At 33.6% G+C, this 23619-nt stretch overlaps 1 protein-coding gene across 2 annotated transcripts in view; it reads left to right on the top strand.

Moving 5' to 3' along the window:
- LOC122422510 (pleckstrin homology domain interacting protein) overlaps positions 1 to 23619 on the top strand; it is a 120202-nt gene that overhangs the window by 54266 nt on the left and 42317 nt on the right. For both annotated transcript variants that reach the window (XM_043438934.1, XM_043438933.1), the window contains exons 16-21: positions 11146 to 11274; positions 12329 to 12554; positions 13843 to 13980; positions 14725 to 14908; positions 17972 to 18089; positions 23229 to 23369. In XM_043438934.1, the coding sequence (XP_043294869.1) occupies positions 11146 to 11274; positions 12329 to 12554; positions 13843 to 13980; positions 14725 to 14908; positions 17972 to 18089; positions 23229 to 23369 (936 nt within the window). The remainder of the gene's footprint in view (positions 1 to 11145; positions 11275 to 12328; positions 12555 to 13842; positions 13981 to 14724; positions 14909 to 17971; positions 18090 to 23228; positions 23370 to 23619) is intronic.

Here is a 23619-nt window from a genome sequence, read left to right as displayed (position 1 = left end):
TTATAAAAGCCTCTAGTAATAAATCATAAAGCAATATCATTAATATGTGTGTGGCCAGAATTATTTTGCAAAAAAACTATTTGACAAAAACCAGTCATTTATAAAATATAATGGCTTGTGAAATTTTTCATAAAAGTGACACTCTACTTGATTGATAATCATAGTAAAGTTATTTCTGTGTAATAAGCAGAATATGAAAGAAATTTTTATCAGTGAAGAAATTAATTTTAGTTGTTTTCAATATGCCTTAGTCTTCATAAGGTAAGATATAAGATTGGTCAGATTCTTTTCTAAAAAGACAGTGTTATTTGGAGTACAAATGTTAGTGATAGATGGATTTCCTTTGTGATTATGTATATAGAGCAGAATTTTTAAAAAAGTAAATCCTTAACTATGCGCGTGAAGAATTTTTTCTTCTCTCCTTCTCTGTCCTCCTGTTTCTGATTTGCTCCTTTTTGGAACATCTCTGTCGAATAAGGAAGTCCTGTCTCAGTTTGCCTTTATACAAAAGAACACAAATTGTGGGCTACACATGTTAGTTTCATGTTTTCAAAGATCTCTGATGTATTAGTAGAGTGTTTGGAGGGAAAGTTTTCTCTCATACTTGAATATTACTCTCACCTTTCAGTTATGAAGGTGAATTTTTCCTCATCAGGTAAGTTGATCACAATAATACTCCACCTTTTCTGTAGATAGAAGAACTACAGCTTCTTGAGGTTGAAGTAACTTGCTCTTAGACCTTTAAAAGCTAGTGATGTAACCAGGAGTAGAAGTCAGCCATATTATGCCATATTAGGCAAGGGGTTAGTTACATTACTGCCTTAAAAAGTATTATTTGTTTAATAAGAGTTTTAGATAAAGCTATTTTCCTGTTCTTTCTGTGAATAAGATAGAAAAAAGCCTATAAAAGGTGGAAGAAACAGATTTTTGTAATAGAATTGGATGCTATCTATAGAATCTTCAAACTATGAGAAAAAAACATAGGCTAAAAAGGGTTAAAATATCTTGCATTTAAAAAACTGGAACTTTGGTTACTCTTCATCTTGTTAAAATATAGATACTCCTTTTAACTTTTTTGCGTGATATTTACAGCTTCTAAAGTACTTCTTCCAAAATGCATAATACCTCATTTGGGTCTCATGAAACCTTGCAGTATAATTGGGGTAGGTTTTATTGTTACTGGTTTTATCAATGGAGAAACTGTACAGAGATGAAGTGATTTGGCCACCTTTATCCAGATCACTAAGCTATCATATGGGCACTTGGAGTTTAAACTCATGTTTTTTGTCCCCTGCTAATGTGTTCTTAATGCTATGCTGTCTCTAGTTATGGTTGGTTGTTTACATATAGCTAACTTCCAGCTTTGTCCTGTTAGTAATATTTCCAGAGGGAAAATATTTTCATAATGGTAGCTTTGAGGTAGATCTTTTGAGATCTTATTATTATTTAGCTTGATGGTTTGTTCCTGTCTCTTAATTTATAAGTTATCTAAGTGCCCTACTTTTTGCTCTTCACTCCTTTGTTTATTTCATTTTTTTTTTTAAATCTATAGGCAGATAGAAGATAAAGCATCCAGCATTGCTATTAAGAAAATAAAAACCATTTGAGGGAGAAGTAGAAGCTTGTGTTCACTATCTGCTATCATGAATGTTGAGTTATTGGCTATAGTTATAACTCTTTGGCTGTGTGTAGCTAATCAGTAAGTTTTTGAGTTACTAAAATAACATAAAAGTTGACAAGTACAAATTCAATCCATGGTATTAAATTGTACGTATTTAATTGTATTAGATCATAAGTTCAACTTACTAAACACTTTTTGAACACCATGTAGAGGGACTCGTTATAGTGCTTTGGACGATTTAAAGGATGAATAATTCTAGTGGAATATACCCCATTTTTAGACTAGAAATGGTAAAAGTTTAACACAAAGTGTTGAGATTAAGTACTATTTCATGTGAGTTTCAAAATTGAAGCTTACAATTTGCCATCAAGCCAGAAAATAAGGGATATAAATTGTACCTTTAAAAGAACAAAATTCTGTATACAAATTCTTAAAAAAAACAAGTATATTTTGAGATGACTGCTTTGAATTTTGTACTTGAAATTTATACCTTTACAAAATGTAATGAAATCATGTGACAAATAATTATTTTGTATTAATCAGCATTTTACTGCACTTTTCTTGCCTGTTACAGAAATTTAAAAAAAATTTTTAAAGTAAAAAATCTTATATCTTCAAAGTATCTTTAAAAATCCATGTTTCACATATAGTAATTACAATTTAACAAATTTATTAATAGAGGTAATAGATTTTAAAATAGGAAACATTTTAGTATGGCACATGATATCTTTCAGATAAATATTCTAATTCCTTTTTTTTTTCCTGTATCAAGCACATTTTTAAAACCTTTTTAAGACCATTTAAATCTGTAAACACATTAAAAGATTTAAGATTGAGAATTGAGATAAAAATGTTTTAATTCCTTGTCTGCTTACATAATTCCCTAACTTACTTCAGAATCTTATAAATAGATTCTCAACTTGCTGGTGGTATTGTCTAGAAAAACTGATGGGGTTATTTTCCTTAACTTTTATTGCTAGCTTTCCTCTTAATAGAGGATCTGCATGATAAAAGCACTTGAGTGGGTGTGTGTTGGGTTTGTTTTTGTTACTTCTAAGAAGTGTATAATGAGTGAGATGGTTTAACTCAGGACATAAAATGGGATAGACAGTACCTGCTCCTTGCTGTCTCCTGCCCCTCTGTTTCTTCTTTTAACTAAAATTAAAATAACCTTAACATAAACTTTTAAAAGTATTTGTTGAAAAAGCATACTATGTAAGGCGGAAAGTTTGAGCCCTTTTCTTTTTTTAACGAACCAGAGAAAGAAGCTAAAGAGAAGATTAACATGAGATAATTTTATTCTTCAAAGAACAACAACAACAAAATGCTAATTCTAGGCCTTAAGCTTTGCTTATTTATGTTCATCTAAAAGCTTAGTCAGTTATTCATATTTCAGCTGAACAGATCCTATGTAACTTAAGTATTCTGGGCAGAGATTGAGTATTTTGGGATATTTTATTAAAGGTTGATAGTGTATATTAAGACTATTTCAAACTAATTGCACAGAGTTGAGCAAGCCCACATTCTGTCTTTGGCAGTGGCAGGAGATAAACTTTATCTTGTTTTGATAAGGGTTGTTCTGAATTCTAGTTAAGAGGCTCTAAAGTCCTATTAAATGTGAAGAGGCAGATAAATTAATCCTTCAAATAACTTGAAAATGTGTACAAACTCTCTTAACTAAAGTTGAGGGCTTTTGTATTATTCCCCATTCTCTGAAAGAGATAGGCAAGTTTAGAAGTTTGAATATGACCATAAATATTCCTAAAAACAGAGTTGTTTTTATACCCCTTTTTCCCTTTAAGTTATTACAGTACAGCTAAATTTTAACTACAACTTTAACTAAGTGAATATTAAGTTGATTTGAAAATATATGAAAGGAGACTTTGAAATTTCTTAGTACTAGGCCACTTGGAATTTGTAGATCCCATTTTAGTAGCTTTTGTTGTATGTCTGGCACTTTTGCTGTATCTTTTCTGCTCTCTTCTCTCTATTTCTGTTGTTCTAGCTATGTCTGTCTTTCTTTTCATATCTTTCTATTTCTATAATGTTTTTCAAAGCTCTAGTTTTTGCCTTTTGTCTGGTTTTGATATTGAAGAGTACAATGTCTCTGGCTAGAAAGCAATTTTACTGAATTTGAGTTTTGCTTTGCTTTTGTTGTTTCCTGGGTAAATTCCAAATAACAGTTTTCATTTATGTAATCAAATTTTCCTTATTTTTATAATTGTTAACCTTTCTTTTACTTAAGAGATTTTTAAAAAAATGTTCCAGTGTCCACTAATCCAGAACAATATATTTCTCCTTGCAACGTTCCAAACAAGCAGAGGCTGCCAATCCACCACTCAGAATTTTTGCACATGCATACTTCTGACATTAACATGTTCTCAGTGTGACTTCTGTTTTAGTTTTGGATAATTGTAGCTACATGTATATAGGAAAGGGAGAAATAAACTCGAAGTAGGTGTATCTCGTATTGTGTTTTCTTGTGAATTAAGATTTCAAGACCTTTCTCTTCCTCTCTCTTCCTTCATCTTTTTCCTTTTTTCCTCCTTCCTTTCCTCTTATCTAACCTATCATCATCTAGCAAGATATCATATACTTACACTCTGTTTGTTAAAAAACTTTTTATGCTTCCAGTCTTTGTTTCAGCCTCTCTGCATAAGAAATTACCTTCAGTCTTCTGATTTTAAACTTTAGTTATTGTCATTTTCTTACAGATTTCTGGGATTCTTTTGATTCTGTCTGTCTCTTTCTCATCTATATCTTGGTATGAAAAACATATCTTAAAATTTGTTGCCATGAATGTGAACTTGTCTCTTGCTTGTCATACTGTATTTGGTGAATTACTTCTACATAGTGATTTTTTGATGTGTTCCATGATTTGCTATCACAGGGATATTTGAGATTTGATAGTTTATAAGGGAAAGTATATAAAATTGTAGAATATAAATATGCAGGCATAAAAATTTTGATTAGCAGATATTTGAGTGCTTATTTTGTACATAAGCACAAAATGTAGACGTTGTCCTTTTTTTGTCTTTTTACTCCACCTTGCTGTAGTTTTTGGGGAGATAAAATATACCTGAAAAGGTAAATGTGGCTAAATAGTTAGAAATGATAGATAGTTTATGAGGAAAGATAATTGGTACATCTAAAGATGTGAGGATCACTTCGGGGTGAATGGTCAGAGGAGGAAGAAGTAAGAGAAATACATCAATAACCAAATAAATGTTAAGACATGTTCATAGAGTAATTTAGAAAGTTTTTCTGGAATAGATTTTGAAAAATGGGTAATAAAATGAAAAACACAAAGTGAAGTGGCTTGTTGGTACCCTCATATTACTTGTAAAGAATATTTAACTTAGTGGGAGTTAATTGGCAAATTAATTTGTAAATTACTTTATATTCCAAAACTTAAGAGAAAAATAGGTTGGTTGCCAGTGGTAGTATTTCAGGTATGAAATTGGATTAGGTGGAAATCTGCTTTCATCAGTGAAATCATAATGAAATATTGTAGGAATGGGTAGTAAATTTGTGAAAGAAAATTATATAATAGTGTTTTGTGATGACAAAAAGATTAGAACTAGAGAGTAACAAAATTTAATGTATGGAGAGTGTTGAGCTTATGTAATCTTGACAACAATAATACTATCAATGGAAACATGAAAGATGTGAAAGAAAACTGATATTTTCATATGTTGTGATATAGTGTTGGGCTATCTTTGTGTTAATGGACAGCCAGCACTTGGAGATAGACTACTTAGAAAGGCTACTTGTAGAGAGAAAGAACTATGCTCTTCCATGTAGAACACTGTCTAACTCATAGAGACAGGACAGTGTAGCAGGTTTAAACGTTTAGAAGTACAGTTGACCCTTGAACAACATTGGCTTGAGCTGTGCAGGTCCACTTATGTGCAAATTTTTTGTCATAAATAATACAGTGTACTACCCTAGAATCTATGGTTAGTTGAATCCATACAATGCAGACTGTTGGGATAGAGAAACTACATACATGCAGGGCTGCTATGTTATATGTGGATTTTTTGTGCAGAGGGTTGGCAGACCTGATCTCCTTCATTGTTTTAAGGGTCAACCCTTGAACAAATTTAGCAGAATGGAGAAGAGATTACAGTCTCTAGAAAGTGTGTTGGAAAGACAGTATGCTATGACTGTGTCATAGAGTCCAGAGGAAGAGAATAAATTTCAAGGAGGACCTGATTAACAGTTTTATTTCCTCAGATAAATCAGAATATGGGTAAACAAAATAGTGTTAAATTTGAAAATGAGTTATTTATTTCAGTAATATATTTTTCTTTTGGTGAATGTTAGAATTCCTCAAAATCTCTTTTATATGTTTACTGGTTTTATTAAGCCAGTTACAACAGTTTTCTTTTTTATATTAACTTATTTATCTTGGAGCCATTTATTTTAAACAGCTATCTTTAATTCATATGTAATAATGTTGCCATTAATTAATTAAAGAATTTTCAGTGTTAAAGTAAATATTTAGAAATAATCTTTTAAAGTAATTTGATACCTGGACCATTGGAGTGTGATAGTTTCCCTTAAGATATATTATTTATTTACATTTAACTACAGTAGTAGTTAGAAGGTGACCAGAGCATATTTTAATCATAGGTATGACAGTGTCTGTCTCTACTATCTCATGCACATTCTTAAGTTTATTCTTTCCCGGGTTGATAAGCTTTAAAGGTTCTTTATACATAAGGAAGGGCTTTTTACAGGTAATTTTTAGTATAAATTTAGTTTCTCAGCTCTTTGATTCTTGGGATATGAGTCTGTCTCATAAAAGTATTAGGGTATTTTTTAAAATTCATAATTTTAAATTGTGGAATATTTTCTAGGTGAGATACTTGTTCCCTTCTAATCAATAGTATATTTTTTAAAATGATATATTTTAAAGTGAAAATGTTAGTCGCTCAGTTGTCTGACTCTGTGGGACCCCGTGGACTGGAGCCTGCCAGGCTCCTCTGTCCATGGAATTTTCCAGGCAAGAATACTAGAGTGGATTGCCATTTTCTTCTCCAGGGGATCTTCTCGACCCAGGAATTGAACCCGGGTCTCCTGCATTGCAGACAGATTCTTTTCCAACTGAGCTATGAGGGAAGTACTAGAGTGGGTAGCCATTCACTCCTCCAGGGGATCTTCCCAATCCAGGGATCAAACCTGGGTCTCCTGCATTGCAGGCGGATTCTTTACCGTGTGAGACACCCAAAAATTGACCCTGGTCATAGACTTGGGGTAATGCCATTAAAAAGATGATTCTGTCTAAGAAAGCCCATATTTAACCATCCTGATTGAGTTCCTTTAGGAATTCATACTTCTTGTACATACTTCTTGTATTCATCTCTGTATGTGTTCCTCACAGTTGATGTAACCTAGACCCTGTAATTTTAGTCTGCATCCTGGTGCTTTTAGCATACCTCATATCCAGATTATCCAGTTCTTCCAAAAGCTTTCTTGAAAATTAGGTGTAAAGGATATTATAATTGGATAGGACTCTAGTGATCATTTAAATGATCTCTGTCATTTCCCAGCGATACTGTGATGTACCCATTACTAGAGGAGAGGTCTTTTCATTCTTGGGCCTCACTCTTCTGTCTCCTTTAAGTATTCATCTTTCTACTTCACAAGAATTATATTAGAAGTTCTGGATTGTATTCTGTCTTGAAAAGGGTATTAGTATTCTTCATTAAGGGCTTCCCATTAACTCAGCGGTAAGAATCCACCTGTCCATTCAGGAGACTCGGGTTCTATCCCTGGGACAGGAGGATCCCCTGGAGAAGGAAATGGCAACCCACCCATTCCAGTATTCCTGCCTGGGAAATCCCATGGACAGAGGAGCATGGAGGGCTACTGTCCAGGGGTTGCAAGAGAGTCGGATACGACTTAGCAACTAAAACAACAACATTATTCATTAAATATGACAGTTCTGTCATCAAAGCTCTTAATTCATAAGTTTTTGTATTGATTCAATTTTTTCCAAGTTGAATATAAGCCTCTAACAAGATTGTACTGCTCATTTCTTGGAAATATTTCTAGAATTCTTCAGTTAGTATGAGAATTTTCCTACAAAGGAGTCATTTTAACTTCTGGTCTTTTCATCTTTTACTTTAAAAAAAACAGAATAAAATATCCTTATCATAGTTACTGAATATATTTTTCTGTTTATTTTCAACTCCCATTCTTGAAGTTTTTGCATTAATAAGTAAACATTGTCTCATTGATTTTCTCAGTTTTCTTTATTGTGATTTAATAAGTATGAGTTTTATTGTGTGGTCTTCGTTTGCATATGTCCCAAATAGTGTGTAGCAAGCATGCTTGATATTATTAGGGGAATAGTTCATCTTAACTTTACTTATTTTGAAAATTTGGTGGGTTTTTTTTTCCTGTTTTTAAACTTACTGGAGCATGATTATAAGTACTAGAATAAGTTATACGTAATAATAAATTTTATGTTGACTTATTCTGTTGAGCATTTAATTTTATGATAGGTTCATTAACTTTATTTCCTACATATATTTTTTAATTGAAGTATAGTTGATAGATAATATAGCTTCATTTAACTTTATAGTTTTAATATGAAGAGAGAGGATATTTATTTTCTTCCATTTCATTTTTGAGTGTAGGTTCATTGATTTCTAGTTAAACATGCATATTCAAACACTGCCTTCATTATTAAATTTTTTCTTTATTCTTAATCATAAATATTTTGACCCTGGTTTAAGAAGAATCTGAGAAATATTTCTTTTCAGAGAGAAGTACTGAACTATTTTTTGTGGTTGGTATAGTTAATCATAGCATAAATCATAAAAATAGCTAGGGTATATTTAGTTATATGTGTGTGTGTGTGCACTCCATCATGTCCAACTCTTTTGCGAGCCCATGGACTGTAGCCTTCCAGGCTCCTTTATCAGTGGAATTTCCCAGGCAAGAATACTGGAGTGGTTCGCCATTTCCTTTTCAGAGATTCTTTCGGACCCAGGGATCAAACCCACATCTCTTTTGTCTCCTGTGTTGGCAGGTGGATTCTTTACCACTGTACCACCTGGGAAAGCCCTATTTAATTATATAGGAAAATATTTTCCTACTTTGTATCAACTAGAAAGCCTAGACTGCATTTTGTAGTTAGGACTGTTTATTATCTGAGGACCTTTTTCTAAAGATAAATTTGGCATTTTAAATAAGGTGGTGATGGGCACCTTTTCTAATTGGTTTGTAAGTAGAGCAGATCTGTTTTCTTTAGTGAATAGTTAATCCAAATAATGTACTTTTGAAATACAATTTCATATTCTCCATAACTCTGGAGTTATACAGATGGCTTATCCCAAGAAAATCAGTACCATCGTGCCATATTCACAATGGCAATTGTTACTGTATAAGAAAACAGTGGTCTTCAATAGGATTGCTAGTTTTTTCTTTCCTTTTTTGAAAGTTCACCTCTCCCAGGTATTCTTTTAGAGATCTTCTGCTAACTGTAAACATTGGTAGATAGCATGGATATAGGGTTGATTAATCCTCATGACAACTTCCCTCAGCCACCCCAAAAGGAAAATGTAGAGCAGGATTGCCTAAACATTATATGAAGGATGCTATACTTAGGAGTGTCTGTCAGATATCCTTTAGCATTGCTGAGTCAGACTTGCAGATCTCTTCCTTCCTCTATTCTGCTGCATACGTAGAATTGGAAGCATGTATTATGTAAGATTTATGAAGTAGTTGGGGTTTTTTGGTTTGTTTTCTGTTTGTCTTTTATGAAATTTTGAGGGAATTGAGGTAAATAAAATGTCACAACACATGGTCAAGACAGTTTTAATTCTTTGGTCTTGATTTTCTTATGTAAAATCCTATTTAGAGGTAAACTTTGTTCATGTGATTAGTTATTCATTTATAACAGTTCGTGTAACGTTTTATTTCCCTAGACAGCACTGAAAAATAGAGATGTGAATCCAGACATTTCTACTTGTAGCCTTTCATGTTTTAGAAAATACAAAGTTGTCTGGCTACTAACACACTTAGCTTGATTTGGAGAAGTAGTTCTTCTCTTTCTCAGTTTTGAATAGTTTTAAAGTAGAGTTGGAATCAGTTCCTTCCTCTGTTATCTTATCCTCCAGGATTCTTCACAACCAGGAAATGATCCTGTTTCACTCATTCATTTTCTTGCTTTCATGTATATCTTTTAGTGTATTAGACATAGATTGTTTCACCAAGTTTCTTTCATGTGATTAAGTTTTAAGGAAGGTTATTGCTTTTCTATTATTATCACCATTCAAAACAGCGTTAGTAAGCGCCAGTGTCCTCATTCCTTCATTTCAACAAGCCACAGGAAAAACCAGTTTTCTTTTTGAGGTAAACCTGTTTGTTGTACTATGGAAACCACAGCCCTTCTTTTTAGAACATTTTCTCTTTTGACCAGAATGCAAACTTAACTAGAGAAGTCAACTATTCTTCCTTGAGAAGTCAACTGTTCTTCTGAGTTTTAATTTCACTCTGTACTTGGTGAACTATACATTCATCCCTATGCCATATTGTTAACACTACAGAAAATTACCACTTCTCTCTTTTCCAAGCATTTACTGGGATTTTGGGATATTACTAATAAAACTCAATTTGTTCTAGATCAGTGGATACCGGAACAGAGAGGAGGTATTTCTTACCTGATAATGTGTGTGTGTTCCGATTCTGCTAATCCAGAAATCCAGTCACATTTGTTGAAAATCATCCTTAGTTGTTATTTGTTAGGGAGTCAACTCCCTATTTTAGTTGTTTTCTGAAATTCAGTCCCTAGATGTGCTTTAGATAGGGTAGAATTTTTACTCTTTCAGAACACTGCTAAAGAAGTTTTCAACTGGAACATAGTCTGAAGAAGCACTGAGAGCAAAAAATTCAGAGTGGTGATTGGCCACCTCTGTTTGATTGACAGGTTGCAGGGAGAAACCCATTCGTTCTGGATTAATGGAACTGGAAAACAGAAAACAATTATCAGGTAAAAAAAACCTTTTCTTTAACCTTTGAAATTCACCATTTAAAAAATGAGTCAGACCATCAAGGGAATTTATTACCAAAAAGAAAAATTTAGTGTCTTGTGAGCAGTGATCTCTGGCTGTTACTTCAAGAGTTACAAAAATCACTACAGTTACTCCACATTGTCAGCCTTTGCTGAAACGGCTTGATTAAATACAGATAAGATGGACTGTAAGGTGCAATTACATTTTAAATCTGGGTTAAAGACATGAAGCAGAATTCTATGGGTGGGGGAGAATGGTGGTGTTCTATTTCCTGACTTGTGTCTGGTCTATGGATAAAGCTAATACATTGGTTTTTGAGGCTTTTAGTCTGGCACTTTTCATGAATATTCACAAATTTTGTACTATACTGTGTTTTATCTTTACTTCAATAGGAAATATACTTATATCTTTTACCATAAAATTTTAGTAACAATAGTCACCAATCAGTTCTTTATATTTGAACGGCAGTTTTCTGATTGTTGGTTAAATACGTTTCAGATTGAAGGCCAAGGACATGGTGCGGTGTTTGACTGCAAATGCTCTCCTGATGGTCAGCATTTTGCATGCACAGACTCTCACGGACATCTTCTAATTTTTGGCTTTGGCTCCAGTAGCAAATATGACAAGGTAGAGTATGATGATGCCTCTATATATCTCCTCCTTATAATTGTTTGTTTGTTTGCTTGCTTTTAAATCCATAGATGTTTAGGGGTTATATTTCATGGAGGGAAGTTATAATTTTTATATATCAGAAAAAATAACTTTTTACTTAGCCAGCTAGAACAATCTAGATAGCAGTTCTTAGGTTGGGATATATAAGATATATCTTTTATATATATCATATATATATATGAGATATATCATATATATATATGAGAGATGTTCATAGAGGGATTTGTTGAAATTTTGTAAAATGTTTTACTTATGTGGATAATATGCATTTATCTGGGTACAATCCTGTGGCTTTTATGTGGTTCTCAAAAAATGTATGGCCTACTTTGATGGTAGCTAATTTAAAAAAAAATTAAAGATCCTGAGACTAGTGACTAAAAGGTTTAAATTATTTGTTGTAGAGTTGTTTAAAATGTTATAATAAAAATGGAAGTTCAGGTTTAAGAAATTCCAAATGATAAAATTGTGAAGTTAGATGTGTTAGGTATGAATTTTTATTTCAGAAATTTTAGAAATGTCAGTTTTTAATATTATTATATAAACCATGCTTACTGTATACTTATGGATTTTCTTAATTTGTATTAGTTTGGCTTCATTCAAGAGTTTAATTCAAAGAATAAATTGATTTTTCATTGTAAAATACTAAAAGAATGACCATACGTAGTTATTTTAGAAACAAGATAAATCATGGTAGCTCTGGGAAAGTAAAAGTATTGTTGAAAGATTTATGCATAGATTTAATTTTACCATTTGATTTCAAATTGTTACTTTTAATGTTTTTTATGAATACAGTCTCTTCCTGTTCAAGGGAAGATTTCATAGTATCTACTTTTCTAGTCATAAAATTTAATGCAGAAAGTACAGATAAAGATTTATTTACAATTTAGAAATTATTATTCTTTTATATTGTTTAATACCATGATTTATATGTAAATGTTTGCCTTCCATTAGAAATCTGTAATGATAGATTTTTCTTTGTCCAGTCTTTTATGGGTCTTTCTTTTTATAGATTGCAGATCAGATGTTCTTTCATAGTGACTATCGGCCCCTTATCCGTGATGCCAACAATTTTGTATTAGATGAACAGACTCAGCAAGCCCCTCATCTCATGCCACCCCCTTTTTTGGTTGATGTTGATGGTAATCCTCATCCATCAAGATACCAGAGATTAGTTCCTGGTCGTGAAAATTGCAGGGAGGAGCAGCTCATCCCTCAAATGGGGGTAACTTCCTCAGGTAAATGACCATTTGAATAGACATCCAAATTTTCCTTTTGAAATCTTTTAAAATGGATAATTGGGTAGAACTTTGTTTTTAATTGTTTTGAACAAATGAGTAAAAATGATTTTTTTATATTCTTTTAAAAGTTCTTTGAATAATACTTAAGTATTGTAAGACAGTTAAGGAACACTGGAGGTTTAATTAATTTGGGGCTATATCTATTTATAACCTTCTGGGGACTAATAGAGTAAGTCTATATTTGGTATGGGATGAGTTGGTTCACTTATTCATTTGGCAACATAAATTGTAAATCTCATCTGTCCCTGACACTTGCTAAGCTGTGGTATTCAGTAGTGAATTAAACAAATGCATTCCTTGTTCTTATGGAGTGAGATAGGTTTGTAAACAGTTATAAACAGATACATAGTTAATTATGATGAATGTTATTAAGGCGAATAATATAGTGTGATGTGAGAGAGCAAATAAAACTAGCTAGCCTGTTCACATTGAAGATTGTTTTAAGAAGTGATCAACTTTTAAAAGTTTAAAAGCAAGATAGGAATGAAGAGTGTTGCTGTTTTGGAGGGTGAAATTTAACATTAGTTGAAGATTCGAATGGGAGTTGATGATTTTCTCATCACTTTCCTTATGTTGACAATAAGAAATCTGTTAAATAAAGCGGTAAAGGTTTTTGAGAAAGTGGATAATCCGGTTTGCCTCTTTTTAAAAGAAGATCTAAGATTAAATCCTTGTTTTGCCACGTAACTGGATGTATGACTTTGAACAGTTATTTTGGTTTTCACTTTATAATACCATATATAAAACCATGGTGAAATATAATACCATAATCCCATAGGTACTATTAATTCCACTTTATAGGTACCACTTTATAGGTATTATTAATTCCTTACAATATCCTTACAATATTCCTTACAAAATCCTTACAATATCACAATTCCATAGGTGTTATTAATTCTATAAAGTAGAATTAGTTCTATAAAGTAGAATTATTTCTATAAAGTAGAATTAATAATACCTATGGAATTGTGATATTGTAAGGATTTTGAGTACCTGAATCATGGTAAACACTTAGTAAAAGTTATGTCATCATTGTTATTTTTAATAAATTAAATTTGAAGGGAGTATGTTTCCTTTTTTTTCTTTTTTTCCTCTCCCCTAACATTTATAGTTGCTCGTTTTAGGTCTTTTATTCAAGCAACATTTGTGTTTAATTCTGGACTCAAAGTGAGGTTGATGAATGAAATGATTTGAAGTATCCTTAGCATTTTTGTGATTTACATAGGACTGAATCAAGTTTTAAGTCAGCAAGCAAACCAGGAAATCAGCCCGCTGGACAGTATGATTCAAAGACTACAGCAGGAGCAAGACCTGAGACGTTCTGGTGAGGCAGCTACCAGTAATACCAGCCGTTTAAGTAGAGGTAAGCAGTGACTGTTTTAAGTGCAATATTTAAAAAATTAAAACAGTCTAAGCCTATAACACACAATTTAACAAATGTAGTAAATCCATGATATGAACTATTTGACTGCCAAAATAAAGAGTAATCATGCTTTTGAAGAATATTTAATGACCTAAGAAAGTGCTCATAATACAAGGTTTCAAACTATGGACAATGAGTTTTTTAATAGGTATATTCTTACAAATTTCTTGTAATGAACATGTTTAACTTAGAAAAATGTTAAAAATAAATTTCTTCAAATAAAGTTCTTGAATAAATTTCTTTGATAGTGGAATACATTCAAAGCCACATTCTTGAACATCTCATCACCCTTATTGTTGTATATTAATAAATTTTAGAGAAAATTTAAAGCAGATTTATGAACTATAAATGTCCTTGGGTTTGTCTGTTTTTGCTTCTTACATGGTTTTCCCCAAAACATACAGTGGGCATTTTTTAAAAATAATGATTTTACATCTTTGGAGATAGTAGTTACGATTCATTAACTTACCTGGTCAACTAAATAACCTTAATTTTGTTTTCATTAAGCTTTGCTTGTGATTTAGTTCCTGATTTGGTAATTTGATTGTTTGCCATAGTATGAAGTTTCATGTGAAAGATAGTATGGATTTTTTTTCTCATGATATTTTTTTGGTTTGTTTCCTGTTATAAGCTAATAGAGAAATATCTCTAAATAGAGCTTTCTATATTAATTTTTGCTCTTAGGCTCTACAAGTTCTACCTCAGAGGTTCATTCACCACCTAATGTAGGACTACGGCGTAGTGGTCAAATTGAAGGTGTACGGCAGATGCACAGTAATGCACCAAGAAGTGAAATAGCCACAGAGCGGGATCTTGTAGCTTGGAGTCGAAGGGTGGTAGTACCTGAGCTATCATCTGGTGTAGCCAGGTAAGGGGACTTAAGAATTGTGATGTACCACAAGTTGTTTGTATTCATTTTGAGTTGGTCTTCAGAGTACCTTTCCAGCTCTTAATTTGTCTTAAATTTATCTGAAAAGAGCTAATAATGTTTTAAACTATTCATGACTCTGAAGAAAAGTTAAATTTCAATAAATGTCCCTTTCGAGGATGATTCAAGTAAATGATACTTAGGGGGGTGGGAGTTGTTAAGGTGAATGGGGGGAATTATAAATTTGGCTTGAACAAATATGCAAGATTTTACTGAGGAGCATATTTGAACTTTAGTTTGTCTTGCTTAATTGTATCTTAAAACATAAAGTTTGTTGCAACTGAATTTTTTATGGATTTTACTAATCATTCACACCATATCATTCACAGGCATAGTGAAAATACATTATTTATTGATAGGTTATTATTGTTTTTTTTAATATTGAAAAATATATGTGTGTGTGCTCAACGGATTCAGTCATGTCTGACCCTTTGCAACCCCATGGGCCGTAGCCCACCAAGCTCCTCCGTCTGTATTTTCAAGGCAGCAATACTGGAGTGGGTTGCCATGCCCTCCTCCAGGGGATCTTCCCAACCCAGTAATCAAACCCATGTCTACTGCATATCCCACGTTGGCAGGCGAGTTCTTTACCAAATGAACCACTGGGGAAGCCCATTTAAAAGTATACATGTAAAATTAAAAAGTGTTGATTTAATGTAATCCTATTCTCAAGGTCATTGCTGTGAGAGAAGTTTATATCCAATTCCTTTTGATTCTTTAGTAATGAAATACTCATGAATGAGGTCCATTTGAACCCCAGCTAATACTTCCTGTATATTTTAATACTGTACTGTAATAAAAAAAATGGAACAAATTTGATTTTAGGATTATCTAGTTCTTAATAATTGTATAGTTAAAATATTTTTAATCTGATTATGCCTTTTTGATGGGATGATACTTCAAATTTGTTTTAAGTTTTAGGATTATACACTTTGTAAAGTTTAAATTTGAACCATAATTTTATCTGATGACAAATACACTCAGATGAACATCCTCTTAGTGTATTTTTAGTTATATTCATGTCTACTTGTTAATTATAATGTTAAGGTTTGAAGAGGGTGCAGTAATAAGTAACACCCATCATTTTAAAAAAAGATCTGACTGATTGAAAAATAACTCAGAAAAATAAAATAGGAAATCACAATATTACTTCTATTATTGATACAGCTGTGAAGAACCATAACTTTTATCTCCATGAATGTTTGCTTCCTTATATTGAACTTCAATACAGGTAGCACTGGGCCACGGTATTTCTCTCCATGTGAGGCAGTGGTTTGCCTCTTTAAAATGCAGAACAGAATGTATACATTACAAACAGGCATAGAACTGGGCCATTCTAAAATGGATTTTCCTTCTAGAGCATGCCAGTGAAATTGGTTCACTCTTCCTACCCAGCAATGCATGTAAAACAGTGCAGCCCCTCTGGAACAGTTTGGCCTATTCATAGAAACCTAGACTATCACAAGATCTATTGATTGCACTCTTGGGAACTTACCCCCAAAGAAATTAAACTTATTTTAACCCAAAAACCTCTACACAAACGTATAGCAGCTTTATTCGTAATAGCCAAAACCTAGGAATACTCTAGATGTCATTCAATGAGTGTATAATCAAACAAACTACAGTATATCCACACCATAGAATACGACTTTATTAAACAGAAACAACCTATTGATACACATCTTGATTGAATCTTGAGGGCTTTATGCTGAGAATGTATTATTCCATTTAGGGACTATTCTTGACATGTCAAAAGTATAGAGATAGAGAACAGACTAGTGGTTGCTAGACCTTGTGGGGAGGAGGGGCTGAGGAGAGAAGAGTAAGGTGGATGTGATGATTAACAGGGCACACGAGATCTTTGTGGTAATGAAAATGTTCTGTATCTTGACTGGGGCAATGGATATAGAAACCTACACGTGTGATAAACTTGGATAGAACTAAATACACACATACACACATGAGTAGAATAAAACTGGGTGATTCTGAATATCAGTGGGTTGTATTCAATATCCAGATCCAGATTATAATTTTGTACTTTAATTTTAGAAGATACCTTTGGAGGGCACTGGGTAGAGGATATAAGGAACCTCTCTGTATTATTTCTTAGAACTGTGTGTAAATCTACAATTATCTCAATAAAAAGTTTTAATTAAAAAAAAACAAAATTAAATCCAAGGCTTTTCTTTTCACAAGATTTAAGTTCATTCATTTCCATTCAGAATTCCAACCAACTGCATTAGAGGTTCTGCAGTTAAGTATAAAATAACAGCATTAATTCACCTTAGTAATAAAATATCAACATTATAGGGCACTTCCAAGTTTGAATATTAACTTCCTTCCAACTGTGTTAACTCCAGAGAAAAATTATAATTCAGAGATTAAATACCCTTGTAGTTCAGAAACTTTGAAGTTTTAAGGAATTACAATTCTAAAACAATTCTCTTGTCCTTGTGAGTTCAGGTTCTATGAAATTAAACTTCACAGTTAATGTTCCCCAAAACTTCTGTTCCTCAAATTCAGCTTGACACCTGGATAGAGTTGAAGTTTTCTCCGTGACTGAGGCCTGACCTTGCTTTCACTGGAGAGAATGCGGTTCTTTCAGGGCGTTGGGAGTTAGTAGTAGATCTCCCTGTGTTTGTTTGAAGATTCCAACTATCTCTGTGACACACTAAGATTATCACAGCATAAACCCAACATTGTTATAATTAAATTCTGTTTTTAATGTTTGACAATGTTCCTAGATGCTAAAACTATATTTGCCAAAGACCATAGCAGAAATGGTAGTAGCAAGTTCAAGTGGACAGTGTTTGTTTCCTACTGAGAAGACATCCAGTCATTTAATACTAAATGTCTAGAACTCACAGCCTCTGAATTGAAGCTCATAAATCTTTATCACATGCCTCATCTGAAAAGAAAACATTGATGCCTGACATTTCCTTTGGGGAGAAATCGATTACAGAAATTATAGATTAGGATATGTGGTTTTGAATTCTCTTTCAGTAGGCAAGAAGAATGGAGAACTGCAAAGGGAGAAGAAGAAATAAAGACTTACAGGTCAGAAGAGAAAAGAAAACACTTGGCAGTTCCAAAAGAGAATAAAATGCCTGCTGTCTCAAAGGTAAAGAGTGATCACTTTGATGTTTAGCATTTGCTTCATTAATGTAATGACCATTAAAGGCGGTTTTGTAATTAAAGTTGTGAACATTATAGACAGGCTATTTAACTAATGAAATAAAGTTAACATAGTTAATTCTTAGTTATCTTTAGATTATCTTTGAATCTTCATACATGTCATACTTTCTAGTGTACATTTGTCTCAAATTCCAATTGTAATATGCCTGTTAAATCAAACCCTTATACCTTAACCCTAAGCAAAATCTTTGTTTAGTTTTGCTTTTGATGGCATGCTCTAAAACAGTGTTTTGGTTTAAATTTTTGTCTTTTTTTTTTTTTTTTTTTTTACTGTTTTGCACCAATTTGTTATTGCAGATAATCAAGTTAGCTATATTGCTATAAATAATAGTTTTCATTTTCTCCATTAAGAGAGGTAAATTGTCCCTCCTAGTTTGCCCTATTGATTTTTCTGTCATCCTACTCTGGAAAAAATTTTCAGTCCAGTGGATTTCAGTTGGTTATGCCCTAATCTGAGAGAGAAGAGAGATGGACTTAACTGCTGGAGTGTCAAAGGATGACTGGTCTCTTGACCCAGCGTTGTACTCCATCCTCTTATCTGAGCTCCTCAGATGTTCTGAAGTAGTCTCCTTTATTATAACTTTCTCTTCTCTTTTATAACCCTTCACAGAACTCAAGTAGTCCTTTGCCACTTTATGTTTCCCTGTAGGTAAGGGTATCCTACTTTGGCAACAGTAGGACCCCACCCTGCTGCAATTTCTGTTAGTATAATTTTGAAATATTCTTTTCTTTTTTAAGTTTTTTTGTTGGTTGTGGTGGTGGTGGTTTTCATGGTGGCTGGAAAGCATACCTATTTTTAGTTTCCTTTCTTCTGACTCCAAGGATGTGGACATGAACTCGAATAATGATTGTGAGCTATTGCTACCACTTTTATGGAAAGGATATGGTAATATCTATACAATTGAAAGGATGTGCTTATCTTTTAATAGTGGTTCTTCAAAGACTTTTTTAGAAAGGAAAGGATTGATGTGAATGTATGTATGTTTGTGTGCATGCAGATATTTATTGTCTCTGGTGGCAAACACTGAAATAATTTTAGTGTCTGTTGGTAGAAGAAAGGTAGGATGTCATGACATATATACATGGAATATTATACGGTGTTTTTTTTTTTAAAGAAGTTAGAGTTCACTCCATTGCTGTGGAGAAATACTCATGATGTATTTGTTTAGTGAAAAAAAGCAAGTGTAACAATAATATTTATAACATGACCTCATTTTTGTTTTTCAAATTTTATGAGAAAGGAGAAAGGATTGAAACCACTTACCATGAGACTAATAACATTGATAATCACAGATGTACAAATTGTGAGATGCTACCTTACACCTCAGAGCTGTATTAATTTCTTTCCTCTAATAATAGAGGGTACTGACTGTGTAGGGGAGTTGTACAAGTTAATGCAGAAAAACTGTTTAGAAAACAGTTAGAAAGTTGATTTTGACAATAAGTTTGGTCCCCAAATGAGAATGTCTTAAATTTATTTTTCTTAAATACTTATTTCCCTTTAGGGAAATGTATTTCTCTCTGATATAAAAGCCTTGGTAGGTGGTCAAGGTCTGATGTGATGTCCTCTGTGTTGGACACTGAAGCTCTTTAAATTTTTCTGATGTTTCTTTGTGTATGAATTTGACCTCTGACCTCATGCCTCAAGATAGCAGCATTTTCATGTAAGGCTTCAGGAGGGAAGGCGATTTCATTAAGGAAGGTGCAGAAGGTGCATGTGCTCTCCTGATGAAGATTTTTTGAACTTGTTCTGCAGCACTGTACCAGATAGCCATTGGCCACAATTTAGTCACATGAAAATCTGACAATGAAAATTTCATTTTCTGTGCAAGAGGAAGGAAACAGATGTTGGTTGACAGCCGGCTTTTTCTTCTGCATTAGATATAAGTAATGTTCTTTGACTTGGAATTTATCCTAAAGAAATAAGAATTGTGGCTAAAACTTTACAAAATGAAACAAAAAGCATTTTTAATGAAGTAGTTTTAAGTAGGTAAATAATATTTATGTTAAATGAAAGAAGCAAGATCCGTTACATTTTTAACCATAAGTTACTGAAAGCATATGAGATATAGTTGAGCATCATTTCCTTTTTTTTTATAGCTTTTACATATTTTCACAGAACTACAGATCCTTCAGTAATTCTTTTAGAGAGAATCTGCATGGAGTAAATTTTGAATGCTAGTATGAGAAGGTGTGTTTAATTTCACTTGGCTTTTACAAGTAACAGCCCCAGCGTGAGTAGAGCTACAGTGCTGGAAAGACGTGAGGAGACTGGTTGTGGGGGGAGCTGCAGAGGGGGGCGGGTGGCAGGACAGGGGTGCTTGGACTCGGGTTTGCAGCATCACAAGTCCCGAGGTACACACCCATCCCTCATGCATATTTACAGACGCTTTCTTAGAAGAGAGAGCAAGACTTGGATATTATTTTTTCTTTTTCCTTCCCTTCAAAAGTGGCACCCAACACACTTGTGAAACCAAAGTCAATCATATTCAGGTACTCAAAATAGCGTATTATTCTGAGAGTGAGAAGAGAGGATGTTGGAAGCATGATATAGCAACAAGCTGTTTTGGGGAGTGTTCTGTTGGAGAAATTAGGATGAAACCTGTTGTCCTTGAAATGGAGAATTCAGTGGATGAGTTTAATAGAAGAGTATAAAACACTGAAAAATGAGTTAGTAAGCTGGAATATGAAGAACTCTTCCAGAATGTATCAACAAGGGATAAAATAATGGACAGAATGAGGGAAATGTGAGAACCATGTATATATGTTTTTTGTAAATGGGTGTGTGTATACACACATACATACACACTAGAAGTACGTAGTAAAAAAGCTTTATTTAGTAAGAGTCTTCGAAGAAGAGAATGACATACAGAGGGAGCAAAGAGTTGAAAAAAATAATGAACCAAAATTTTCTAGAATTAATTTCTGAGCGAATGCATAGTATGCCAACTAAAATAAAGAAAACATAATGTAAAATCTAAAGATATAAAACCTCGGTTAAGCACATTATAGTGAGATTTGAAAACATCTAAAAGGAAATATCCTGAAAATTTCTGGAGAGAACAGGAGAATTACCTTAAAATAACCATGAACTTAACTAATGTTAGTTTTTGTTTGCTGTTAAAATGGGTTCCACTGAGCACCCTACGGCGAGAAGAGTTAAGAAGATATTAAGGAATTGATTTACATTAAGAAAATTGTCTGCAACCCCAACACAGTAGTGTTTATGCCAGTTTCTTATTGGAATGGAGACAACATGCTGGAGCCAAGTGCTAATAACATGTCTTGGTTCAGGGGTTGGAAAGTCACCTGTAATGATGGTGATAGCAATGGAACAAGGAAGCTGAAAGCTCTGATGGCATCCTACCACCAACTTGTCTGACTGACGAGCCCTTGGTGCCTGCCCCTCCAGGTAGTACTGGACCTGTCCCTGTGGGCAAGTCACAGACTGGGGTTCTCAAATGTGGCATGTGGTCACCTTTGCTCCAGTTGTCATTACAACTCAAGTGAAAAAAAAGGTCTGTTGAAGTGCACTTAAAGCCTTGAGTGAAGCTTTTCTGAGGACAGTGTAGACATAAGTGTCAAGAACGTGTCTGTCAGAGATGCTTGCCATGGCGTTGTTGCTCCTGAGAGCAAAAATAACCCATCGATGGAAGCAACTGGCTTCGCAGCTGAAGTGATTATCCTGAGCCAACCAAGCCAAGTCAGCTGTGCACCTGTTCTGGACTGTCCACAGCTAACATAGCTTGGAGGATTGCTGACTTGAAGATGATGATGGTCACTGTTCTTGGAAGAAGCTTCTGAAAAATAGCCCCAAATTCTTGAAAGGTGTTGATGCTGCCTGCCACTTTTGGTAAGGTTCCGGGCAAGCCACCTGTGTGTTAAAAACTCCTCTGAGTATCCTCTGGGTTGTTTTGCTATTTGTGAATGAGACAGAGACTTACTATGGTGTCATCAAAGCAGTGGACAAGAAGGCAGCTAGAGCTGGCAAGGTCACAGTGTGTGCCCAGAAAGCTCAGAAGGCTAACTGAAGGTCATCGCCTATACCTGGCACCCCCGTCTTCATCAGTGGTGGAAGAACTGTCTCAGGACTGTTTTGTCTCGATCAGTCATTTAGCAAAGACCAATTAATGATAGCAATGATAACAAAACCTTGAAGGAAAGGAGAATGTTTTGTGGACCATCTGTTTTTCAACTGTGTGGCAATTTTAAATTACTAGTTTTTAAAGCAGTACTTTTTAATGGAAACAACTTGACTAGAAATCTGTCACAGAATTTTGAGAGCCTTATAAAACAATGAGAAGAGCGAGGGGGAAAAAAGTGAGAATATAATTACAGGTTCAAAGGAGTGAGGATATAAATAAGAGTTTCAAAACTATTTTCTGTTAGCACTTTGAAGATAATGTTCCTTTTTTATTGTATGATATATTGCATGATGTATATATAAGTCTGACGTCAGTCTTTTTGAAGGTAATTTTTAGTATTTTCCATTTATTTTTTATGTTCTTTAATTGGGTTTCTTTTTCAGGTGTAAATTCTTGAGTTTTTTCATGTCTATAACTGTGTTGGACTTTCATTTATTTTGATTATTCTTAGTTGTTTTCTCTGCTGCAAAAGACTTTCCCCACATTTGCTTCCCACATTTGCCTGCAGCAGGAGAGAGCGAGCCAGTTACCTTGGTATCCAAGCCTCGTAGTGACCAGTTAGCTTTGTGATCACTGTTTTGTTTCCTAGTTTGCCTCTGCCTGTCACCTATGCCTCACAGTCTGAGGTCCTCTTTGCTTTATCTATTTTATAGCTTTGATGTGTATACAAGAGAGTTCAATATTAGAGTTAGTCTATTTTTATGAATCCTTAATCAAAAAAAGGTTTTTATAACCTATCAATCAGCAAGTGAATTTCAACCAATCACTAACCTGTGTTTTAGCTTAATGTTAAAATACTTGAGCTGGTATTATAGTCTACTTCTGTGAGAATCTTAAACATGAATGAGAAAAAAAATGTAACTCTTAAAAAGCATTTTCTTTAAGCATACTGTAAATAAATTGAATTTACTTTTTTCCAGAATCATGCTCATGAACATTTCCTGGATCTTGGAGAATCCAAAAAGCAGCAGGCAAATCAACATAATTACCGCACGAGATCTGCATTAGAGGAGACTCCTAGACCTTCAGAAGAAGTAGAAAATGGCACAAGTTCTTCAGATGTGAGAGCTCAGCACATTCATAAATTTGTTTTCATTTTGACTTGTTTTTTTAAATATAACCTGTATTCTTTGCATCCATTGATACATTTGTAGATGTAGCTCAAACATGGTATGTCTGGGTCTTAAAATGACAGTGATAGCTGAAGACCATAGTGTGTGTTCAAGGCATGGTGTTCAAAACCTCAGGTCCACAAAACAAGTGCATCCATTATGAGGACTCTGAAGTTCAAGATGTTTAGATTACACATTT

The sequence above is a fragment of the Cervus canadensis genome, chromosome 20, assembly GCF_019320065.1.
Source record: "Cervus canadensis isolate Bull #8, Minnesota chromosome 20, ASM1932006v1, whole genome shotgun sequence".
NCBI classification, from domain to species: domain Eukaryota; kingdom Metazoa; phylum Chordata; class Mammalia; order Artiodactyla; family Cervidae; genus Cervus; species Cervus canadensis.
This window is presented reverse-complemented; position numbering and strand designations above follow the sequence as displayed.